This window comes from Echinops telfairi, unplaced genomic scaffold (genome assembly GCF_000313985.2).
Source record: "Echinops telfairi isolate 266 unplaced genomic scaffold, ASM31398v2 ScPeMD7_4;HRSCAF=17, whole genome shotgun sequence".
In the NCBI taxonomy this organism is placed as follows: Eukaryota; Metazoa; Chordata; class Mammalia; order Afrosoricida; family Tenrecidae; genus Echinops; species Echinops telfairi.
Genome location: NW_022103900.1, coordinates 39,856,381 through 39,882,016, shown reverse-complemented (window position 1 = coordinate 39,882,016; position 25,636 = coordinate 39,856,381). Strand labels below are relative to the sequence as shown.

Genomic DNA, 25,636 nt, shown 5'->3' with positions numbered 1-25,636 from the left:
CTTACTAGATGGCCGCTTTGTTAAAGACAACTCAAAAAAAACAGTTAAGGGAGGAGCAAAGCAATGAAGTCTCCGAGGAATTCCAGATATAGACTTCGGGGCCAACGCTAGACACTGATTTGGACTCAATTGGAAAACATTCGTAAAAGTCAGCCGACAGACTTGGAACTATTCATAGGCTTTTTTGTCTGTCTATATAAGATAAGCAGGATAAACAGTCCCAAGGAGAAAGCAACGGGACTGACAGTTCCAGGGGGAACATGAGAGGAGGGGTGGAGGTGGGGGAAAGGAAGGGGGTAACTAACAAACCCAGGGATAAGGGAACAAGAAGTGATCTAAATTCAATGGCGAGGAGAGCATAGAATGCCTGGTGGGCCGTGAAAGCCGAATGAAGGTTCGAACATGACAGTGGGACAAAAGGGAAAGTAAAAAGAAATAAAGGAAAGTACTAGGAGGCAAAGGACATTTATAGAGGTATAAAAAATGGGCATGTACATAGGTAAATATATTTTTATATAATAATAGGAACGTAGATCTATGTACATATATTTAAATGTTAAGTATTAAGGTAGCAGAGGCACATTGGTCCTCTACTCAAGTACTCCCTCAATCAATGCAAGTATAGGGGGAAGTCAGATGCTTAGACATCCTCCCTGGAGGCAGACTGCTCTCTCCACACCACAGGGGTGGGCCTGCTCCCTGCTGCTGGAGACATTGGATTGCTTCTCCCTAAGACTTGCGACCATTAGCTTGGTTCTTGTAGGAGTAGTTCACACCTTACTGATAATGGTCTCTATCAGTTGAGCCAGGGTACAAGTCAAACAGGCTCTGTGACATCCAAAGTTAGGCTGCCATCCTGTATGTAGGATCCACCCATCTTGCTGCATGTATACCACCAATCCCTCCTCGTCCTATTGTGTGTATGTCCCTAGACCACCCCCTCTCATTACTGTGTAACCTGTAGTACACCCCTTCCTGTGACGTATGTCTTCACCTGTAATTAGTGGGTTTGCATGCCCCCAAAAGTTATATAGGCCTGAGCTAGCAATAGAGCTCTCTCTCCCTGGCCTCTTGCCCCCTCGCTGCTCCTCTCGGTCCCCCTCTCCTCTCCAGTCCTTTCTCTGTTGTACCCTTTCCTGTCCTCCTTCCCTTCCCCTTCTCTCCACGTGGACCACCAAGCAGGGCTGAGGTGAGCAATACTACCATGTAATGTGTCTGACTGCATTATTGTAATGTCTCTTCTATCTCTCATGCTCTCGGTGACTTTAATATTTATATATCTCAACCGTACAATTGTGCTTACTGAACCCGTGGGTAGTGGGGGGGGGCTGGCCCCCCCCCCCCCCTTATACTAATACTACATGCAAGAACACTTTGTTCTAGTAACCTGGCATTCTCTGATGCTCACCTTCCCGACACAATCGCTGAAGACAAAATGGGTGCATTAGCAAATGTGAAGAAAGCTGATGGTGCCCGGTTATGGAAAGATAGAGCATCTGGGGCCTTAAAGGCTTGAAGTTAAACAGGTGGCCATCTAGTTGGGAAACAATAAAGCCCACATGAAAGAATCACAACAGTCTGTGTGATCATGATGTGTTGATGGAATCAGGCATCAGAAGACCCAAAACAAATGATCATTTTGGTGCAATCGAGGGGGGTGGAGTAGAGACCCAAAGCCCATCTGTAGACAATTGGACATCCCTCACAGAATGGTCACAAGGAAGGGACGAGCCAATAAGGGCACAGCAAAGGACCAACGAAACACACAATATTCCTCTAGTTCTTTAATGCTTCGTCTACTCCGCTATTAATGACCCCATTTCTACCTTACAAATCCGCTAGACCAGAGCATGTACATTGGTACAGATAAGAGTGCTCAACACATAGAATCCAGGACAGATAAACCCCTCAAGAACAATAATGGAAGTAGCAATACAATGAGAGTAGGGGGAAGATGGGGAGAGAGAGTGGGAACCGATTGCGGTGATCTATGTATAATACCCCCAGGGTGATGAACAACAGAAAAACATGGGTGAAGGGAGACAGTGGATGGTGTAAGATAGGAAAATAATAATTTATTGTTTATCTCAAGGATTCGGGGGTTTGGAGGGGGAATGAGTTGATAACCAAGGGCTCAAGTAGAAAGAAAATATTTTGAAAATGATGGCTACATATGTACAAATGTGCTTGACACAATGGATGTATGGATTGTTATAAGAGTTGTAAGAGTCCCCAATAAAATGATTTTAAAAAACAGTTAAGGTATAGAGACTTTGTATTTTCTTATTTAGTACCTAGTTAAGTTTAGTAGAGAATTTGTTCCACTTTTCCCCTTGTTAGTATTCAGTGCTGTTGGTGAATTATATGGTATTTGTGTTAGGCTGGATTGTCTAGAGAAGTTAAGCCATATATCTATCTTTATATATATAATATATGGCTGGTCAAGTAAGCTCTTTTGAAAAGTAACAATGCTAGATGAGTAGAAGAGTAAGCTAAAAGTCTTAACTACAAAATATTACTTGATTGTGTTTTCCTTGCTTTTGTTAAGATCGTTGGAGATGTCTTTTGGAAATCTGAAAAATGCCGTACAAACAAACAATCGTTGAGTTTGTTAAGTGCCCTCCAGTGAGTGATCTCTGACTCATAGCCACCCTATGTACAGCAGAGTGCAACACCGCCTGCTCCTGGGCCACGTTCACTATTGCTCTTTGTTGAAGGTCTTCTTGGTTGTGCTGCCTCTCTGCTAAGCATGATGCCCTTTTGCAAGAACGAGTCTCTCCTGACAACACATCTGAAGTACATGAGATGGAGTTCGCCGTCTTTACCTCTAAAGCAGTAGTTCTCAACCTTCTAATGCCTGACCCTGTAATACAGTTCCTCATGGTGTGGTGATCCCCCCAACTATAAACTTATTTTCGTTGCTACTTCATAACTCTAATTTTGCACCTGTTATGCATCAGGCAACCCCTGTGAAAGGGTTGTTTGACTCCCAAAGGGGTCGCAAGCCACAGGTTGAGAGCTGCTTCTTTAAGGAGTATTCTGACAGTACTTCTTCTAAGACAGGCTTGTTTGTTCTTTTGGCAGACCATGGTACTTCAACTTGATTCAAATTTGATTCTTCGGTCTTACTTAATTGGTATCCAATTTTCACATACGTATGAGGTGTCCATAGCTCAGGACAGGCTAACTTTATAAAGTCCTCAGAATAGCATCCTTGCTTTTCATCACTTGATGAAAAGAGGTCTTGTACAATAACACAAATGGTGACTGTATACATGGAAATCCCCAGAAGAAATACACAGAAATCAAATTGACTTCATTTATGGGAGAAGTTGATGAAGAAGCGTAATGTCAGCAGCTAAAACACGAGCAAAGTATAGAGAAAAGAAGAAAGAAATCAAGCAATGTATGATTGTACTGGGCAAATTCTGCTACAAAAAAACCTTTAAAAATGTGAAAAGCAAAGGTGTCACTTTGAAGACTACAGTGTCTGGCTCAAGCCATGGTCTTTTTGATCTTGGTTGCTGAAGCTTAGGTTCCAAATACCAGGTAATGACTTGAAAATCGGCATTATGCGAAATTGGGAAATGACTGCATCAGTATATAGCTGTCAGATAATGTCTTAACCATCACAGCCAGAGTTACTTTCACTGTAGAGCTAATTGTTCATAACGACCAGACAAAACCAAAACTCATTGCCATGAAGTTGATCCTGATTCATAGCCACCCTGTGCGACAGGGAGAACTGCCCCTGTGGGCTTCTGTGACTAACTCATAGCGGGGGTAGAAAGACCCGTCATTTCCCCCTCAGAGTCTGGTGGGTCCCACTGCGGACCTTGAGGATCGAAGCCCAGTGTGTAACCACTACGGCACCTGGGTGTTACTTGGACACATCATCAGTGAAGAACCAATCATTAGAAAAGGACATCATGCTTGGTCAAGTATAGGGTGACCCCAAAACAAGGGAAACCTTCGATGAGACGGCTTAACAGAATAGCCATAGCAATGGACTCAACTATAATGGCATTCATAAAGATGGTATAAAACCAGGCACCATTTTAAAAGATCACCATGAAGTGGAGTTGGCAGTAACAACCACAGGTAATTGAACATTTAAAAGAAGGTAGCACTGCATTAGATTTAAGAAAGTTGGTTTTTAAATGACAAAATGTGTATATAAAGGGGGACTTACCCTCAGGTCTTCTGAACTTGTTTATGTGTTGTTACTTAGTATGGACTTCCTGTCGGATTTTGAGATGATGCTGCAGCGGAAAAAGAGCATGAGTGGTAAGCGCAGACGTAACCGTGATGGTGGCACCTTTATCAGCGATGCAGATGACGTTGTGAGCGCCATGATAATCAAGATGAATGAGGCTGCTGAGGTTAGATGAGTGTACTTCGAGATCCGTTTCTTCTCACATAATTGGTTGGGTGGCTTTTTTCTTCAATTAGCTTAACTCTTACGTAAGCTACATTTAAAATACTTTGCATTTTATAATAAAGCATTCTAAATTTTGAGCATCGAAATAGTTTTATTTCTTATCTACATGTTTAGGAAAAGTGAAAGAATATGTGTAATAAATATTTTCTCCTTAAATTCTAAACATAGCTAAGCTTTCTTTTTTAAAATTTGTACTGATCTTTTTAAGATGTTTACAGAAGAGTACCTATGGAATTAATTGTGGGTGTCTGGGATTTGTTCCCAACTAGTTCTCAAGTGGAAGGAAGAATACTGAGATAGCTAAAATAAAATGGACCACATGTGGCTAAGTGCTGAAACTTGGTGATGGGTACCTAACAGGAGTCCGTTACTCTGAATTATACTTTTGTTAAAAACTAGGGAAATACTGACATAGATGTAATCCTTTGATAATACATCTTTTATCATACAAGCCTCACAGCTGAAAAAGCATTCCTCCAAACCAAATTCCCTTGGCTATCATTTGTGCCTGGAATAAACTCTGGAAAAATATACCAAGATTTTACGTTAAGACTGCTTCTCAACTTGTTAAAGGTTTTCTGGGTTTGAGCAACATAGATTGAGAGTTTGGGGCTCTGCAAACAATCTATTCTCTATTCTTCCTTGTAAGGAAAACTTGATTTTTGAGAAACTGTTTATTTCAAGATTTTAAATTATATTAGTTATTAACAAGTAGTATTGTTGTTTTACAAAAATAGGAAAGCACTCTTTTTTCCCCTTTGGTAGGAAGACAGACAGTTGAACAATCAAAAGAAGCCTGCACTAAAAAAATTAACTTTGTTACCTACTGTTGTTATGCACCTCAAAAAGTAAGTATTTCGTTTTCTTGTTTTCCCTTCTAATGGAATGGTATTTTAAGTATGTGCTGTTCTTCTAGAGATACTAAATAATGACAGCTTTTTATCAATTCGCAGAAAAGTAATAGTGAACACAATATCCTAAATACAATTTCTTCCCTATAGGTTTTTCTTCAACCCTTGTTGCTTAATATAACAGCAAATTCGATATAGTGGGAAAAAAACTTAATAGCCACTTATTTTGTTTTTGTTTGGGCTCTGGGTAAGTTGGCATCTGTTTTTCCACAGTGACTGGGAACGGAGACGCTATTGTAAGCAAATTAATCATATTAGGTGTATATAACCACCGATCACTGTGTTTGGGTCCTCTTGTATTAAACGTATCATTAGTCTTTTTGGAATAATGATGCCTTTTGTTAATAGAACCTGGCTACCAAGCTCTTCTGTTGATTTTCTCATATTCCTGCACTTTGAAGTCAGCTTTGCTTCCCCTGGAACTAAATCATTATCCAGTCTTGATGGCTGAAGACATGTGTTAGTCATCAGTGAGCCAGGGACATGATCTAGGAGTCTATGTATGGAATACTTTCATGTTCTTTATTACTATAATTGGAATTGACATGTATTCTGTTCCATAGGTGGGATTTAAAACGTCAGTGTCTCATGGTTTAGGTTTTTGTTGTACATGTGGTTGTTATCCCCACCAGGAGGATAGTATTCTTAGTGCTCTGCAAAGAGTAACTTAATTCTGATTTCTTCACCACCTGAAAAAGGTTGAAAAATCACTATTCTGATAGTTTGAACTTTTTTTTAGTTGTAAGAATTAGGGCTGATTATTCTTACTGTGTCAACCATCCATGACATCACTAGCCGGTCTTGAGCAATTTGCATTTTGTCATTAGGGTGTTTAATCATTTATCTTTGCCTGTCTAGTCTGCATGCTTCTTGAAAATAGGAACTAAATTTCATACTGCTTTTGAATCCGTAATTAAAATGTAAATGAATCTTTAAAAGCAAATTTTTGGGGAAAAAGAAGATTTTTGGAATGTCACTAAATATGGAAGGAAAGTCTGGAGATAGTTTATAAACTCAAGAGAACTCACAGCCATCAAGTCACTGTGGACTCATACTGACCCTATAAGACAGGGTAGATCTGCCCACGTGAGTTTCCTAAGCCTGTTTATAGGAGTAGAAAGCCCTGTTGTTTTTCTCCTTCGGAACAGCTGGTGGTTTTGAACTACCGATCTTGCAGATCGTAGCCCAAAGTATAACCACTACGCCACCAGGTCTTCTCCAGATAGTTCGTAGGTCTTGCTTTAAAAATTTTAAAAAATATTACTATTGCAGGCAGGACCTGAAAGAAACATTTATTGACAGTGGTGTGATGTCTGCCATCAAAGAATGGCTCTCACCTCTACCCGATAGGAGTTTGCCGGCATTAAAAATTCGAGAAGAGCTGTTGAAGATTCTGCAAGAGGTGAGAAGCAGATAATCTGACTTTTCATTAGTTATCTGATGTGGTTTGTATTAACTTCTGTATTTTACCATGCATTTGTACATTCTGCTACAGCCTGTCAGAAGAGTGACTGAGAAAGGGGACATATCTAATAAAATGAGCATAAATGGAAAGATCTTATAAAATTTCATATAATGATAATGCTGAAGATAAAAGATCTCAAGTAGCCATTGTGTATCTGGTTGAGGATTATAATATAATAATAGACATGTTCTGTGGAAAAACTTTAAGTCGAAAAGATACCAATTCCTGAGCTTGAATTTGAAGCTTGAGCTGGGCCCTTACTGTGGCCATGACACCTTTGGCAAGCTTCTTTTCTAAGAAGTCTTGAGGAATCTCTCATATGCCAAGAAGTGTGCTGAGTGATTTATATAGACATTGGTTCACAGTCTCCTCCCAGCAAACCTGTAAAATAGATGGTCCTATTTTACAGATGTGGAAATTGAGACTCAAAGAAATTAAAATCCTTGTCCAAGGTCACATAGATAGGAAGTGGATGTGCTGACTCTTGTATTAAACTTCAACCCTTAGTTTATGCCTTTTCACATTATTTGATTTTACATGTACACTTCATTTCAGAGATAATTCTGGGGGAAAAAACCCCATTATTGATTTATTTAAAGCATTTTATTGGTGGAGGGGAGGGTCTTACACATTTTATAATAATCCACCATTCAATTGTATTAAGCTCGCATGTACATATGTTGCCATCAACATTTCCAAAGCATTTTCTTTCTTTTTGAGCTCTTGGTATCAGCTCCTCTTTTTTCCCCTCCCTACCCCACCCTCCCATCCTTGTGAATCCTTTATCAATTCTATATCATTGTTGTTATTTCATGTCTTACACTGTCCATTGTTTCTGTTCACCCACATTTCTGTTATTCTGGGTTATATATCCAACCTTGTGAGGAGTTCCCCTTTTCTTCCAACTTTGAACTCTTGATGTGAGGAGTTCTGTGTTCACTGTGTACATACCTTAAAATGCATGTTTTGTAAGTTCAGTTGTGCATGAAAGAGGTCTTGGAAGCCCTCTAAAATAGATTAACAGCTCTCCCAGCTTCTGAATGAGTAATAGGTATGTATGTTTTTCTGTTCCCTAGCTACCTAGTGTAAGCCAGGAGACTCTGAAACATAGTGGGATTGGACGAGCAGTGATGTATCTCTATAAACACCCCAAGGAATCAAGGCCTAACAAGGACATGGCAGGAAAATTAATCAGTATGTAAACCTCGTTTTTTGTTTGGTGTGTGTAGATAGGTAGGTAGATATAATTATGTACTGTATATACTTGTGTATAAACCAAGTTTTCCAGCACATTTTTAATGCAGTTTTTGTGCTTAAAATTAGGTGCCTCGGCTCATATTCGGGTCAGCTTATACTCGAGTACATAGGTGTATATAAAAAGCTAATAGTATTTTTATCTGTTCACTTAAAATGTGTCAGTAAAGTGGGATAGAAAAATTTTAAATACCATCTTACAGTAAGTCATTTTCCCCTTTAGATTTAAAGTGCTTCTCAGTATTATTATTACTAAATACAACAAACAGAGCATGTGTTTGGTTTTTTTTATCGTGGGTCAAGAACATGGAGAGGGGTTAAAATGCAGGCCTTGAAGTCAGTCGTGCTGTAGTTGTGGAACTTAATTCCCACCTCCCTCTCTGTGTGTCCTTAGGCCAATGGATTATGTAAGCCCTTAACTCCGCCTCTGTAAAATTGTATAACTGTGTGCTTGTTTGGGGTTATTTTGAGAGAATATATAAAACATAGTGCCTAGCACATAATAGGTACTCGGGAAAAATCCACCACTACTGCTGTTATCATTGCTTGCATAATGTTTCTCTAAAACCCGTGCGTTCTTGTTTAATGGTGCCAAAGAAATCCGGAAGAGTCTGAGGGAAATGCATCTAATAAAGTGCCAGATTGTTTACAAGAGGCTTCACTTTTAAGAATGAAACCATGTTTGTTTTGCTATCCACCGCTAACTCTTCATGTTGGAAAGGCGTTTTTTATAACTTTAAGACTAGATAAGAAAACGGTCTCCTACATTGGACTATGGGAAGTGTTACTTTAGTGAGAATTTTAGATTGTCACATACTTTTATTAGAGGAATGTATATTTATTTTATAGACACAGGGAGATGTTTTAACTTTACTCTTTATCAATACCTGCATTTTTCCAACTGCTAACTGAAAGAACAAGACATGTGATGTTGTATGCAGTAATTTTCGACCTTTATTTTTACAGAATATTCCCCTTAGTTTCCATGATAACTTAACAGTGATGCTGAATATAGGGGTGGGTCAGTTCTGGTGGAAGTGAAGGGGTCAAAGATGCATGAATCCTTGAGAGTCCCTGCTCTGCTTAGTGTGGCAAGGCCTAGTATATTAAAAGTATCAGTAAGCTTTGTTATACATTAGAACAAAAATATTTAATACTTAGAAGTTGTGATTGTTTGAAGGACTGGCGGGAGAAGTGCTGTTTCATAAACTGCATGATTATTATAGATGAGTGGTCTCGGCCTATATTTGGCCTTACCTCTAACTACAAAGGGATGACAAGAGAAGAAAGGGAACAGAGAGATCTAGAACAAATGCCTCAACGACGACGAATGAACAGGTATGAGGGAACAGGTCTGAGTAAGTGGAATAAATGTTGTTATTGCAATAACTCATTTTTTTGGTGAATATTTTGAACATTAGGAAAATTGCAAGATAACAGGTTTTTTCTTTCCTCTCAGCTTGATGATATGCCTGTCTAGTTTATAATATTTTTAGATTAAATTATGATAGTATATATTAACAGTTCCCCTCTCCACGTCAATTTGCTAATTATGACTTTTCCTATTTCCAGAGGTTGCCCCTTATATTCCAAACACTTGCAAAGAACAGTTTTCTCTTTCTCGGTTCCATTTCCAAATTTCTTTGCGGAAATATATTATGGGCCCAACGTGTATCACTATACTAAATACAGTTGTATCTAGGAGGGAAGGCCTTACTAATTACAAATATGTTTGTGAGAAAACCTGTTACATAAATAAATACCAACCTAAATGGTACTTTTTAAAGATTGATATTTAAATTTAGTGGTGCTTTGTTGTTGTTGTCGTTTTCTTAGTTGGAGATTTCTAAAATTTCAGTATTTTCGTGAATTCCATTTTTCTAGCACTGGTGGCCAGACACCCCGAAGAGACTTGGAAAAGGTTTTGACAGGAGAAGAGAAGTAAGCTTTCTTTACATTTTTACTTGGACTGTACAGTGCTATGAAAAATAACAAAATAAACAATGTTATAGTCAAGGATATGTTCACACCGGGAGAGCTTTTCAGTTGACCATTTATTGAACATTCCTAATGCACAAAATAATTACTGGGTGTTATGAGAGACAACAAAGAAAACTGAAGAATAGTTCATTTTATAAAGATTTTGTTGGTGCTTAAGTGCTAGGCTCAAGGAACAGAAAATTGAATTAAACACAAGGGGACTTCAAAAACTCTGCGGGGAAGAATCCATTATCTTTCAATTACATTTTTCCACAAAATTTTGCAGCCTCTTCATAGTTCATATTCTTAACACCAGGTTTATGGGACGTGTCATTTATCACATTTGATTTCCTCAATGAAATTACAGAAACCGTTAACATTTACCTCCTACCACTTATGCCAACCTAGAAAGTAGAAGAGGTCTGAAGCAAGTAGGCAATTGTACTGGATGGGTGGGAATAAAAAAATGCACTGTCCCATTTGTGTTTCGCTACATAAAAAGTATGATTGTCCTTCCCCAGGGCTCTGAGGCCTGGAGATCCTGGGTTCTGTGCTCGAGCGAGGGTCCCGATGCCGTCAAACAAAGATTACGTTGTCAGGCCCAAGTGGAACGTGGAGATGGAGTCTTCCAGGGTAAGTGAGCAGAGGAATAATAGTAGAGTTGGTTTACGATGCAAATTGCTGTTTTATTTTGTACTTTATGTGCAACTATCTCTTGAGGTGTCTCTGATTTAGAGATCTGTTTCTTGTCCTTCATCTGACCAAATCAAAATCTGGAAGGAAAAGATGAAAGCTCTTTGCTCTTGAGCTTTTCCATAAGACTGACCGTATATACTCATGTATAAGCTGAGTTTTTCAGCACATTTTTAATGCAGTTTGTGGTAAAATTAGGTACCTCAGCTTATATTCGGGTCGGCTTATACTCGAGCATATGCAGTACGTTACCAAGAAGTTTCTTCTCGTTTATCCATGTATTTCAAGTAGTTCTTCAAACCTGGTGTATTCAGATAGAATTCCCGTTTTCAGAACCATGACAAATGGATCTTAGGTGTTTTCTCACATCTAACTTTCCTTTTCTGTTTGATTGTTTAAATACTTATATTGAGAAATATTTAGGGTAGATATTACCTCTGTCATCATTTTAAATATCACTCAGAGATCTTAAGTGTTTTTCAGTAATCCTTTTTAATTCTTCTTTATCTCTTCTTCCTACCTGGTGTTCTTACAAAGGGCAAAACCGATTGGAAAAGCATATGCAAAAACAACTTAGCAAAGTGCGCCACACAGTAAATTCAGTCTTGAAGGCAACAGGATGCTTGTGTAGGCCTAGACCTGCTAGAGAGGTATCCCCAAAGAAGCATATACTTATGCATGTCAGCAGTCAGTGAAAGTGTGTGTGTGTGTGTGTTTTCATTTTCTTAAGTAATGACTAATAAACATTTCATTGTGTCAGGGGAGCCAGCTCCTAACAAATCATCACAGGCCCAGCAGGCGCAATTGTACAGCGATAATAAGTAAAGATTTTAGTCAAGTCATAGAGAATAATAGAGATAGGGGAGAGAGTGAAATATAGGAGTCAGACACATTGCATGGTAGCATGCTCACCTCATCCCTGCTTGGTGGTCCACGTGGGGATGTGGAAGGTGTGAATAGCAGGAGCGAGAGAGATTTATTACTAACCAAGGCTTATGTATCTTTGGGGGACGTGCAAGCCCCCTAAGTACAGATAGTACGTCACAGGAAGGGGTTGTACTATAGGTAATACAATAATGGGAGGGGGACGATCTAGGGGTGTGCACGCTGTAGGAAGAGGAGGAGTCAAGGGTATACATGTGAGAAGGCGGATCCTAGCTTCATGATGGTTGCCTAACTTTGATTGCTCTTGAGCTGGAGACTTGATTTAGTCTAAGCTTTCAGGGGAGGCAATCAACTGTCCCTAACAGCAGGGACTGAGCGCCCCCTGTGTGGGATAAACAATAGTGTCTGATTGCTCTGGATGGCTGAATGCCTTCATGGAGAATATGTCTAAGCATCCGAACTCCCACCATGTGCTGGCAAACAGCCTCTGAGGTTTGGCCTGTCTTTGGGGGGACAAAGCTGGGGAAAAGTGTTTATATCCCACATCATGGCATGCAATCTTGAATATTTAGAAATTGACCATTCCTTCCTTAATGCGTACCTAGTGACTAAAAGATTGTCATTTTTCTCATAAAGCATTTGGTCTTGGCTTGTACATAATTTATTAAAAAGCCTTTTTGTCAGGCCCCATAATCGTGGTTTGCATTACAGGCGTGTAAACTGTTTGAGACTTCTTGGTGAGAGGGAGGTGACCTTTTTCCCTCCTAGTGCCCAACAACATATATTTGAGGACTCATCACACTGTGTGGATTTTTTTTATAACAGATAGATTTAATGTACTTACTCAGAGACAGGAAAAAATTTGAGACATTCCTAAAGGACAATTTATCCACCAAACTCTGAGATTCATAAAGGGCACCTTTGTTGGCAGTGTCCCGAGAAAGTCTGTACGCTGCCTTCCTTTCTCAGCTTTGCTTCCCGTTTCCATTGGCCCCGCTCTGATATTCCCACCAGTGGATCAGTAAGTGACTGTCAAAGCAAGCTCCTTTCTTACTCACCTGAGAATAAAGACAGAGGAGTACCAGTTCATGCCAAGAACTTCTGCTTCTTTAATGTTCCTTTTTTTTAGCTTTCACTTTTATCCCTGTCTCTTGGCCACTTCTCTCCATTTAAAATTAAAAAAAAAAAGACTTTTATCATAGTCTTTTCCCTCCCTGTTCCCAACAGTTTTATTAGCACGTAATTTACATATTATACAATTCAGTAGTTCTTCCCTCCTTGAGCTCTTTCAGAATATTTCCCCTCTACACACACTTTGAATTTTAAGAATTATGAACTGTGGGATGACATTAAAAATGTCATACAAAATTTTAGTGGCTGGTCTTTGGAAACATGGTTCCTGTCTTGAAAGGCACTGTGTCTATCTCTCGGTGCCAATGGTTGCAGTCCAACCCTCCTTGTAAGTGGTAGGGAGAAGGGAAGAGGTAGCCCCACGACCTAGAGTAGAGATGAACGGCGAAGGGGGAACAGGAAGTTATGGGTCTTTGGCCCTTCAGAAAGTCAAGTAGAATGCCCTGAGCACCCTACAAATCTGTTGCCACACCTTTGCTCCTCAAAGGCCCGCCTTTGCTTTGGCTGGACTACTTCCACCAATTGGCAGCCAGTGCTCTGATGCTTTGCTTGTGATATGTCTTCAGGATTGTACTGGTAAAGCCATGTTTCATCTCCCGTTAACAATTCTTTTCTTAAGAAATGCTCTTCTCTTGTCAGCATCTGATCGGGGGCCATACGTTGAGCAGCAAGGTTGCTCAACTTTAATTACACAATTTTCTATCAGAATTCTGTAAGCTGAACAAGTTGAGAGGTCTCTTGTGCTGACTATTGTTTCTGCTGTTAATCGTTGGTCCTCTTTAATTCGAGTACGAACAAGATGGTTTCCTCACAAGTTAGACATGGATGGTCTGTTGCTACAGACTTAAATCTTCAATGTTGTCTCCACCCTTTTGAAAATGAGCTATCCATTTGTAAATTGCTGTTTTCTTTGCGACATTGTCCCCATAAACTTTTTGTAAAGCATTCTTGATTTCACCATTCTTCTATCAAGCTTTACCATAAATCTGATGTCTATTCTTGCTTCAATTTTAGCAGAATAGTCGCTCCCATAGAGGCTCTTTTCAAGCTAATTATCTATTATAGTGCCTCAAATTTGATCCTGTTCTGACATGTTACAAAAAGTTAGTACAAGTTCATTTTAGTGCAAAAACAAATATTGGAAATAGCATGATTTCTTTTTATAATACAAGTTTTCCATAAACTTTTTAAAGGCCTCTCATAAAATACTATGTTGTGTAGTATTCATCTCTTATCCCACCATTTGAAAGCTGAACATTACACTTTTTTTCAATTTATATCTTAAATATAATTGAAATTATACTGTGTATAATTTTGATTATTTTCCTTCATTAATCCTCCATATAGATTCATCTTTTTAATGGCTTCATTTAGTCTATTGTATGACTATGTAACAATTTGTTTTTGATTCCACTGTGGTTTCTGGTTTTTCACTCCCAAAATTTGCCAGGTTTCATGGCTTTTAATAACAGTGTAAAACTTATGAATCACAAGGGAGGTTGTTGACTTTGACCAATTTGACATTCTCTCACTGTTTTCAGGCATGAGGTAACTAAGCATCTGCTGGCTCTGAGTGATCAGCGTTGTGTTTAGACACTGCCCTGGATGTGTATCTCCCAGTTGCCAAGGGTAAACAGAGCAATCAGGGTTCAGACTCATAGAGAATGTCCTACAAATGGGCAAGGAGAAGGCCACTGGTTGGTGTATAGAGCTGTGAGGAGTTGGACAGTTGGCTGAGATCCAGATATGGAATATGTCAAATGTAGGTTGAGTGCAAGTACCAAAGATAAAGAAATGTTGTCTGAAAAGAAATTACAGATTTGGGAATATCCAGGAAATTAAAGGGCTAAGTAGGTGGCATAGATCTTATCTGCCAAATGTGCTAACTCTGACTTAGAAACAGAAGTTTCAGTTGATAAAAAATATATATTGGGATTGGGATTTCCTTAGAAAATAAGATCTAGACTAAATGTTCAGTAGGGCTCTTGTTCAAGAGTGACTTAATAGTATATGCCTAGTTCTTGGTTGGAGGTGCCTAGACTCAAAAGAACTACATCAACTACATTAAGCCCCACCTTTTTTTTTTTTTTTTTTTAGCATTATCATGAATTGAACTTCAGAGGCTGTTTAGTAGTAAACATCTTGGAAGAATTCTAAATACTGGTCTTTTTTAACCACTCGCCATTCTTAGAATCACCTTAGCAATTAAAATTCACTTTGGCCTTTGACAAAAATTGCAAGCCTTTCAACATTTCTAAACGTGTCAGTTTTTTTGGGGGTGGTGGGGTGGTGGAGGGAACCACAACTTTGTAAGACATCTGACATTTTTAGAATATAAAAGAAACTGCCCAGTAACCAAACTGTTCAACATGAATGAAGGACAAATTGGAAGAGATGTTCGAATTGTGTACGTTTCTAGAAACTGTGCACTCTTTAAAGAGGTAGTCCCTTGGGTCAAAAAACTAGTTACTTTCCTTTGCAAAACATTGGTGTTGGTGTTGAGTGTATTTAGTTAAATGTAAATTATAGTCCAGAAAGAGTAATAATTAGTATTGAACTGATACTTTTTTGAGGACTGACTAGGACATCATTACCTTAATTACTTCTAGCAATCCTGTGAGTAACACAGACCAGGCCAGTGACTTACTTGCTCAAGGGCTACAGAGCCTGCTGAGTCAGAGGGATCCGCCTGGGTCTGAAACTAACACTCCAGCATATATACAGGTTTGCTTTGCATATGCTAGCCCTCTAATTTCTCTTAAGTGATCGATTCCAATTAATGATCTTTTAAAAGGGAAAGCAAATCATCAAAATGCCAGTATGGTGGGAGGGCGGGGAATCATCTGCTTAATTTTTCACTCCTCATTAAATCTCCATGGACTAAGCCAAAATTTAAAATTAGACAAAATAATTTAGTAGTATATGTGACAGTGCTGTTTAGTCTTTCACGTGTTCTTAGAACCTCAAAGCACATTTTGGTGATTCTGGCATCTGAAAGCTAACTTTCAGGTAGAAGAAAATGAAAGACAAAACTAGATTTCTGTGTTTCGATTACTGCTCTTTAATTTTCCACCCCCACTCTTAGTTTCAGGGCACCTCCAAGAAAGGTATCAGCCGACTGGATAAACAGATGAGAAAGTTCACAGATATCAGGAAAAAAAGCAGATCAGCACACGCAGTGAAAATCAGCATCGAGGGCAATAAAATGCCATTGTGACTGCCTGGGATGGACCGACATCTCTAAGAAATTTATGAGAGACTCTTTGGAGGAGAAATATCTCATTACATTTTTTTTTAGTGTATCTGTAAATGATTGGTTCCACTTGTATCAAATGTCATAGGACTAGCAATTTCTCATATGTATTTAAAACTGTTTGTTGTGTACTTTGTACAGAAGAATATTAGTCATACTGCTATAAACTTTACACAATAAAATTACACTCTGGTTTTGGGGGATTGTCTCTTCATTGTCTAAGAAGAAATTTTCTCAATGGGAACAAAAATTAGTTCTTGGGTATTGAAAGAAATCATTGTGGATATTACAGTCGTTGTGATCCTCTAAATTTTTAACCCACAAAAAAATTTTCCCTAATAGGTAAAATGTCCCTATTGGGTAAAATTCTACTTAATCATTTAATTTACATTTTTAAATTTCCTCTTTGGGAATAGGGGCCTGGCAGTAAAGAAAAAAGGTTGAGAAATTCTTCCTTAGAGGAAATTTGTGTTGAAGTGAAAATCGCATTAGCAAATGGACAACTAGAATAGGGATAAGAATTTTATTTCTTGTTGCTCTGCTTCTGTTTCGTTTTTGTTTGCTAGTTTGTTTTCTAGCAGTCTCTATCTAGAGACTTAGTTTTGAGAAATTCCTTCTGGGTTGAAATTATTAAATTCAATAACATTTATCATTTAAATAATTTTAATTACTGAAATTGTAGTCTGATACAAATTGGAGTAGAATATCGGACAATCTTAATTTCATAAGCATGAGAATCTTTTTGGCCAGAAAGGCCTTTAAATATCTGAAATAGCATGATGCTCATGTAATAAAGCATTTTACTCATAAGAGAACCTCTCAGGACTATTTACACTTGCTTTCAATAAACTTAAAAGGGCAAATAGGATAGTGAAGTTGCAAGAGGTAGGTAAATTGAAGGTATTAAAAGGTGATTGATAAACCAATCAGGAAAAAACCCTAAATTGTTGTCACATTCAAAATGACTCAAAAGCACAGCCGTCTAGTGTTATGTCTTACAGAACTCTTAAACAAGGCAGAAGTGGTTTATAAGCAAGTTTAAATTTATAAACACGGTATTTTGCCATATCATTGGGTAAGTGCCAAGTGACCTGGAAATTTTATAATTGATACTTGAATTACAAAGCAGAATCACCCGAGGACTCAAAATACGAGGAAATTCATTTGTACTCTTAAAAAAAGAACCATAGTTTTTTCTTTTGAGAAATCATAAACCTGGCTGACCAAATTAACTTAAATTTTGAAAATATTCTAAATTTAAAATAAAAGTTCCAAAAATAGCAAAATACGCACCCTTATACACTTTACCTGTTTTTAAAATTTTAATATTTTGCCACATTTATTTATCACCATGTACATGAGGGGATTTCTAAGAAGTTGGTAAAAAAATGGAATTAAAAGATAAAATTTATCAACATAAGCACTATCAGTATATTTTTATAAGTGATGATACCTGCCATTTAATCCATCCCTCAAGAATTTAACCATGCCAAGGCAGTCTTTTTTACGTAGTCAACTGTTGAAAAAAATGGCCTTTAAAACTTGTTTTAAGATTATGAAACAAAAAGTCAAAGATACCCAGATCAGTGCAGTATAGTAGATACCTAATGATTTCCTGTGACTGTCCTACAATTAGGTCCTTCTTTGGTGGAGCACTTGTGACACTTTCCTGGGTCTTTTTCTTCTGAATGTTTTCAAAACTACTAAATCAAATGTTACTGTTACTTAATCTCTAGAACGTTGACAAGCAAAATGCTTTCAGCATGTCAAATAACTATTGCCATGGCCCTTGTTCTTGACAGGTGTGCTTTTGCTTTGCCTGGAATACTGCTTTTTGGTAGTCATTGCTTCCTCTCCTGGCTTTATTCTTCCAACAACTGCTTCAAAGTCTTCACTCTACTTGCTTAAAATTTCTACTAAATGTTCTTGTCTGCAGCTGATCTGGGCACACCCATTGAGCAGGAAGTGCACTCAGTTTTTTCCGTCAGAATTGTGTAAACTGAAACAGTTGAGAGGTCTGTAGAGTTGACTATTGTTTCTGCTGTTAATCGTTGGTCCTCTCCAGTTAGGGCACAAACAAAATTGTGTCCTCACAGTTGACATGGATGGTCTGCCACTACAGGCTTAGATCTTCAACATTGTCTCTACCCTTCTTAAAGCGAGCTATCCATTGGTGAGCTGCTGATTTCTTTAGGATATTGTCTCCATAAACTTTGTAAAACACCAGTGATTTCACCATTATTCTGCTTAAGCTTCCCCGTAAGTCTAATGTTTATTCTTGAGTCAATGTTCGCAAAACAGTTGCTCCATTAGGGGCTGTTTTCAAACTGACTTACCTATCGAGTGCCTCAAACTTGATCCTGTTCTGACATAATAGAATAAGTTAATGTGAGTTCATTTTGGTGCAAATATTTTTTTTGAAATCTACAGTTTTCTTAATTACCTGTATTTTCCATGAACTTTTTGTACCACACGCACAGAAACACAAATATGAAGGGACTTTAAAAAAGTTCATGGGAAAATGGAATTAAGGTATAATGGAATTTTTCCATAGGCTTTTTGAAATCCCCTCATAATTGTTGTTGCCATCGAGTCATCCCAAACTCATGGTAACCTTATGTATAACAATAAAATCCTGCCTGATCTTATGCCATCTTCGTGGGTGCTGGTGTGTGTGAGTTCATTGTTTCAATCCATCTCTGATGATCTCCCTTGTTTTACTGACCAAGCAGGAAGTCCTTTTCTAGCAATTGCTCTGTCCTGATGATACACAGACATGATTTTTTTGAAACGATTTGAGAATAACTTGTTGGCATTTTGGCCCTTTATCCCAAAGGGGAGAAAGGGAACTTGGAAAAATTCAATTATTTTTTAGTTTTTTTCGCTAACTTCTTGAATTGCTTCATAGGCATGTTTCTCCCTAGAGAAAGGATTTAATATTCCCCAATATTGGTCATATTTCCTAACCATTAGGTTAGCGTGGACAGAATCACTTAAAGGCGTACAGGCTTTATCCCAGAGTTAACGTTAGAAGTGAGGTCCTTGTAATGTCAGGTGTTTCTGATTATTAGCCTGATTGAAAACTAAATTTTGAATGAGTTTTGGGCAAATTACTACATTTTTTGGATCATGTGACCTGACAGGCAGAAGGAGAGCTTATTGCTAATAAAGAACACTCAGCGTTCTAGAAACAAATCGGTGTTTCCAGACTGACTTCTCACTCACCTGCCTGTAAGCCCTCTAACCTCAGATTCACAGTGGGATTGAGTGGAGTATGTAATGCTAGGAATATGTGTTATCTAAATGTAAAAGGATTGTGACGGTGCCGGGTTAGTCTTAAAGACAAGATTACCTAGTGTAGTTATTGACTAGAAATGTTGCCCTAAACAAGTTCTTGTAGTCAAGGTAGTGTGGCTATTAGTACTGCTAAGCAACAGACGCGCACTTGGTGGTTCAGTGGCCATCGAGTAGGTTCTGCCTCAGCGACCCGGCTTACAACAGACCAGCACACTGCCTGTCCTTGTGCCGTAGCACAGTTGTTCTTATGGTTGAGCCCAGTGGTGCAGCCGAGGTACCAGCCCACCTTTGTGTGCCTTCCTCGTTTTCACTGCCCCTCTACCAAGCACGATGTCCTCCAGGGACTTTTAATCAGGATTAAACCAGGATGCCTCGTTTTAAGGAAACTCCAGATTTAACCAAAGCTTTGAGGTAATGGCTTACAAAAAGATTGACCATAAGTTTCTTTTAAAAGCGTTTTAATCTTCGAAAGTAGAAACTGAATTGCCACGTTTGAAAGCACAACTAATAGAAGCATCATTCACTTGAGATGAAAGGCTATGTATGAATCTGCTCCCAAAGATGAGTTCTGTTCTTACAAAGTACGGCATCCTGTCTGAAATGCTCACGTGCTACAACTGCAGCTGTGAGTGCAATGGGACAGGATTTAAGTAAAAATAGCTTACTTTTTAGGTTAGGGGAAAAAAGTCATTGGATGCTAAGTTAGAGGAGACTTAAGAGTTTTCTCTAATATGTGAGATGATCTTGTGAGGGAGGGTGCTCTGTGTTGACAGTTCTAAGAGTCCTAAGGGGGAATAGAGGATGCTTGCCTGCGCTTTGAGTTTGGGAGAGTGGTTTGTTTGTAATTCTTTGCCTGGTTGTGTGCTGAGAAGTTCTCTGTCTAGAGATACCGTGGAAATGATCTTAATTCCCCAGCCCAGATCTATTGGGAGGCCAACACAAGAGGTTAGAAGGTCTGTGTAAACACTAGTCTTTTGAGATGGGTTAAATGGAAGGTAACCAATGTAATCATCTATGTCTCTATCACTGAGGTAGATTATTCTGAAATCCATGTCAGGAGTAAGCAGTGGCCATGTAGATTAGACTGTAATCACCTAGAGGGCAAGAACTAAGTCTGGTTATCTGAGTCCTATTGTTGCACTAAATATTCCTGTTAAGTGCCATTGAGTTAGTTCTCTTAGCAACTGTGTGCAACAGAATGCAACACCGCTCAGTTCTGCACCCTCCTCGCAATCATTGCTATGTTTGAACCCACGGTGGCCACAGTGTGTCGATTCGTTTCATTATGAACCAGAGCAGGTAAGCACACATGACATGGGATGGCTAGACCCGAGAGAGAAACGATAGTGGGACTAGACCTCAGAGAAGCTCCCAGAGGCACGCCTTCTCTGTCTGTCTCTTTTTAAATCATTTTATTGGGGCTTCATACAGCTCTTATCACAATCCATACATGCATCCATTGTGTCAAGCACATTTGTACATTTGTTGCCATCAACCTTTTCAAAACATTTTCTACTTGAGTCTTTGGTATCAGCTCCTCATTTTTCCCTTCCCTCACAAACCCTTGATAATTTATAAATTATTTTTTCATGTCTTACACTGACCAATGTCTCCCTTCACCCACTTTTCTGTTGTCCTTCCCCCAAGGAGGGTTATATATAGATCATTGTGATTGGTTCCCTCTTTCTTCCCCCACCTTCCCCTTACCCTCCTGGTATTGGTACTCTCTTTATAGGTCCAGAGGGGCTTATCTGTCCTGGATTCCCTGTGTTTCCAGCTCTTATCTACCTGTGTACATGATCTGGTCTAGCCAGATTTGTAAGGTAGAATTGGGATGATGATAGGGTGGGGAGGAAGCATTAAAGAACTAGAGGAAAGTTGTATGTTTCATCGATGTACTGCACTCTGGCTCATCTCTTCCTTGTGACTCTTCTGTAAGGGGATGTCCAATTGCCCACAGATGGACTTTGGGTCTCCACTCTTCACTCCCCCCTCATTCACATTGATAGGTTTTTTGTCCTGTCTTTGATGCCTGTTACCTGATCCCATCGATACCTCATGATCACACAAGCTGATGTGCTTCTTCCATGTGGACTTTGTTGCTTCTCAGCTAGATGGCTGCTTGTTTATCTTCAAGCCTTAAAGACTCCAACTGCTATATCATTTGCTAGCCGGACACCATCAGCTTTCTTCACCACATTTGCTATGTACCATTTTGTCTTCAGCAATTGTGTTGGGAAGCTGAGCATCACAGAATGCCAGGTTATTAGAACAAGTGTTCTTGCATCGAGGGAGTACTTGAGTAGAGGCCCAATATCCGTCTGCTCTCTTGATACTACACCTATGAATATATACACATAGATCTATTTCCCTATCATTATATATAAATATATTTACATATGTACATGCCTGTATTTAGATCTCTGTAAATGCCTGTTGCCTCCTAGTTCTTTCCTCTATTTCCTTTTACTTTCCTTTTGTTACACTATCATGTTGGCCTTCATTTGGGTTTTAGTAATATCAGTTACATTGCTCTTGATCAAGCCCTACTGGGTATCCTATGCCCTCCTCACCATCGAGTTTAGATCACTTGTTGTTCCCTAGTCCCTGGGTTTGTTAACACACACTTCCTTTCCCCACTTTCCCTTTCCCATGCCCTTCCCCCCAACTGTTGGTGTTTTCTCCTCCAGATTTTTTGTCCCAACTTTTTCTAGGTAGACATGCAGGGACAATAATAAGCACAAAAACAAGACAGAGCAAAACAAAATGACAAAAGAAAACCGAAAAACCAAACAGCAACAACGAAAAATCAAGGACAAGAAAAAAGAAAATCCTATAAATAGTTCCAGGTCTGTTTGTTGACCTTCAGGAATGTTTTCCGGTCGAGTCTGAGGAGGTGCCATGCCCTGTCCCCCAAATCTATTTTTGGTATTCCCTAGGGACTTCATTGCTTTGCTTTCCTTGCTGCTCTGTTGCACGCCCTTAGCATTTCCCCCCATGTGGTGAGGTCAGATCGGGCACAGTTCCCACACTGCTTCCAGTGTTACCCCTCATAGCAATATGGGTCAGTGAGGGATGTTTTGTCTTGTGGTGGTGCCGGCACTATGGTCCTCTGTGCATTGGCTGCTCTGAGCAGGAATATCATCCTAGGGGCTTAGTGGGCTAGGATGTGTTCCACTCTCCTTCCCTCTTTGTTTTGCTCCTGTATTCTCTGATTAGATGCGCCCCTCTCCCTGAGCTGTAGCCCCAGTGCTATCCCCTGGGATTGGGGTCTGCCCCGCAGACCTCTCTATTGGTTCCCTGCTTCATGCCTGTAGGTTGCATTCACCTGTTTGATGCACTGGATTGAAGTCTGGTCCCTCTCTCCCTCTCCTGTGGAGATATAGACAATATCCTCCCCTTGGATGGGTTAGTGCCCTGTTCCCCTGCTACCCATGTCTTTTTTTTTCTGTTCCCCTCCTTTTTAGTGGCTACCATATGTATCCCTGGATTGGGTCTGGCCCCTGCCATAGTACCTGGACATCACCCCAGGAATGTATGTATATAGTAGCTTTTCTCCTATGCCCCTTTTGCATTTTTAAACTTACCTCAGTGGACTCATGTTGTACTTGTCCTTTTGTGCTTGGCTTAATTCACTTGGCATATTTTCTTCCAGTTCTTCCCATGCGGCGATGTACTTCATGCGCTCATCACTGCTTTTCAGGGCGTGTAGTATTCCAGTGTATGTATGTACCACAGTTTTTCAATCCATTCATCCGTTGATGGAAATTTGAGTTGTTTCCAAGTCACTGTGCTGCGATGAACATTGGAGCACAGGTGTCTGCAAGCCTTCTCAACAAAATATGCTTAAGTTATTTTGTACAGGTATTACCTAAGAGACAGAACTGATACCCTCTTGGGACCCATTTAGACAATATTCCCCAGACTCCCTCATATCCATTTTCTGGTGGAAACAGCATTTTGGACTGAAGTTCCCATAATCCCAGATGAACCCTTACATTCTCACAGCAAATGAGTGAAGCAAGTCATTGCTCTTTAACCTGTTAGCTTTTAGGTCATGGCATGGCTGCTACTCTGAAGCCCCTAATAAATTCTCCAGTGTTGCCTCTATGACTAGAGAAGTTCTTTCTCTTGATAAAAGAACAATTAAGGGTCATCTTTTTGACTGATCCTCTGCCAAACATGCTTTTTTCAGGAAATGGTCCCTCCTGATAACTCATCCAAAGTAGATGAGCGGAAGTCTCAACGTCTTTGCTTAGGAGTAGCAGTCCGGCTGTGTTTCTCCTAAGGCAGATGGGCTTGTTCTTAACGGCCATTCATGGTACTTTCAAGTCTTCACCACCACCATACTTCAAATGGATCAATTCTCCGCTCTTACCCATGTGTCCAGTTTTCACAGGAGATTGCTGAGAATACATGCTTTAAGGCAGGTACACACCTTAGTCCTCAAAGGGACATCTTGCATCTTTCACACTTTATTTTTTTAAATCATTACATCTTTCACATTTTAAAGTGGCCTTTTGCAGTTGTTTTGCCAAAGGCAAATAGGTCCTTTGGTGTCTTGACTGCTGCTTCCCTGAGTGTGGATTGTAGGCCCAAGTAATATGAACTCTTGGACAATTTAAATCTTTTCTCTGCTTCTCATAGTGTTGTTTATTGATCCAGTTGTTAGGGGTTTCTTGTTCTACATTGAGGCTTGCTTTCTTAGTGAAGGCTGTTGGTTGTCTTTGGTCTTCATCAGTAAATGCTTCAAGTCCTTCATCAAGCAGGGTCCTACCATCTGCACAGCACAGGTTGCTAATGAGACTTCCTCCAGTCCTGATGCTGCATCCTGCACTATTTTTACAGCATGTTGCATTTTGACATCAGCTGGACATATTTTAAACATGAGGAAGATGGCTTAATGAATTCAAAGTTACCGCAACTGAATGATAGAGCTAGAACTCAAGCTGTCTCCTGGCTCCAGATCCATGCACTTTTCAAGCCTTATCAGCTGGAAAAACCCTGGTGGCATAGTGGTTACCCACTGCGCTGCTAACCACAAAGCCAGCAGTTCAGAACCACCAGCTGCCCACTGGGAGACAGATGAGGTTTCCTGTTCCTGTAAAGATTTACAGCCTCAGAAACCCTGGGGAAGCAGCTCTACTCAGGTCCTGTAGGGTCACTGCGTCATAACCAACTTGATGGCAGTGATTTTTTTTTTAGTCAGATGGATTTTTCCTTGTGGGGTTTGTAATTGTTTCTGTCATTCAAACGTCATTCCTTGACTTTTGTTTTCCTGACCTTTCATAGTTCCTGCAATTTGCAAAAAGTTGGAGATGAATTGGTTTCTTAAGAATACAATGGTGTTCAGCAATGTAAAATAAGAGGAAACAAGTACAATAGAGTTACAGTTAAACGGAGTAGAATTCACCTTGAAATCAATCAACCAATTAACACAATCTTTTAAAGCAAAAAAAACCCCAAAACAAAAAACTGTAAAACAACCCTATTGCATGCAATGGCATTATAAAGAATATTCTGTGCATTTTCCTACTGACTTTGTGCCCTGCTGTGTGTTAGGTACCTCTCTGATCTTTACGCACATTACTCCTATTTCAAGCTTTACAGAAGTTAGTTGTCAAAATGTGCCCTTTTGCATGTAAGAAAAATCGATTCAAAGTGAACTTGTTGCCCCATATCATACAGTAGGTAGCAAGAGTCCATGGATCTAAAGTAAATTCTTCCTGCCACCAAAGCTTCTAGTTACATTCTGGAGTCTTCGGGGACGTCTTCAGGATATATGCTGAGTGCTTTCATGTTGACCCTCAAGTTGATCTCAGACTTTGTTAAACTTTGAACACGGTTGTGGTCTGAAATGAGCATTTTTGTTCATTTTCTCCCAGGGTTGCTGGTTACTCCATGTATTGCTACCTTGAATAATACACGGAGCCCCGAGGACACTGATAGAGTTGGTACCCTGAGGAAGTCTCAGTGTGTCAAGACAAGGAAGGAGCTGGGATTCGGCTGCCCTGGTGAGTAGGTAAGTGATTCCTGTTCATAAATCACATTCACTGACTCTGGTTAGGGATGAGCATTTCAGGGAGAAAGTTCTTTTTTTTAAAAATCACTTTATTGGGAGCTCTTACAGATAGTATACAGATATTATAACAATCCATAATCCAATTAGATCAAGCATAATTCTATAATTCCTGCCACCATCAGTTCTTTCTTCTTGAACTCCTTGATATCAGCTATGACTACTAATGGTTTTTTTTATTTAATCATTTTATTAGGGACCCATACAACTCTTATCACAATCCATACATAAATCAATTGTGTAAAGC

At 39.4% G+C, this 25,636-nt stretch overlaps 1 protein-coding gene across 1 annotated transcript in view; it reads left to right on the top strand.

Annotated features, from left to right (window-relative positions):
- IWS1 (interacts with SUPT6H, CTD assembly factor 1) overlaps nt 1-16,211 on the top strand; it is a 43,945-nt gene extending 27,734 nt beyond the window's left edge. The window contains exons 7-14 of the mRNA XM_045298863.1: nt 4,232-4,382; nt 5,207-5,289; nt 6,625-6,754; nt 7,894-8,011; nt 9,298-9,409; nt 9,956-10,012; nt 10,573-10,684; nt 15,846-16,211. Of these exons, the coding sequence (XP_045154798.1) occupies nt 4,232-4,382; nt 5,207-5,289; nt 6,625-6,754; nt 7,894-8,011; nt 9,298-9,409; nt 9,956-10,012; nt 10,573-10,684; nt 15,846-15,977 (895 nt within the window). The 3' untranslated portion in view covers nt 15,978-16,211. The remainder of the gene's footprint in view (nt 1-4,231; nt 4,383-5,206; nt 5,290-6,624; nt 6,755-7,893; nt 8,012-9,297; nt 9,410-9,955; nt 10,013-10,572; nt 10,685-15,845) is intronic.
- Nucleotides 16,212-25,636: the final 9,425 nt, after the last annotated feature.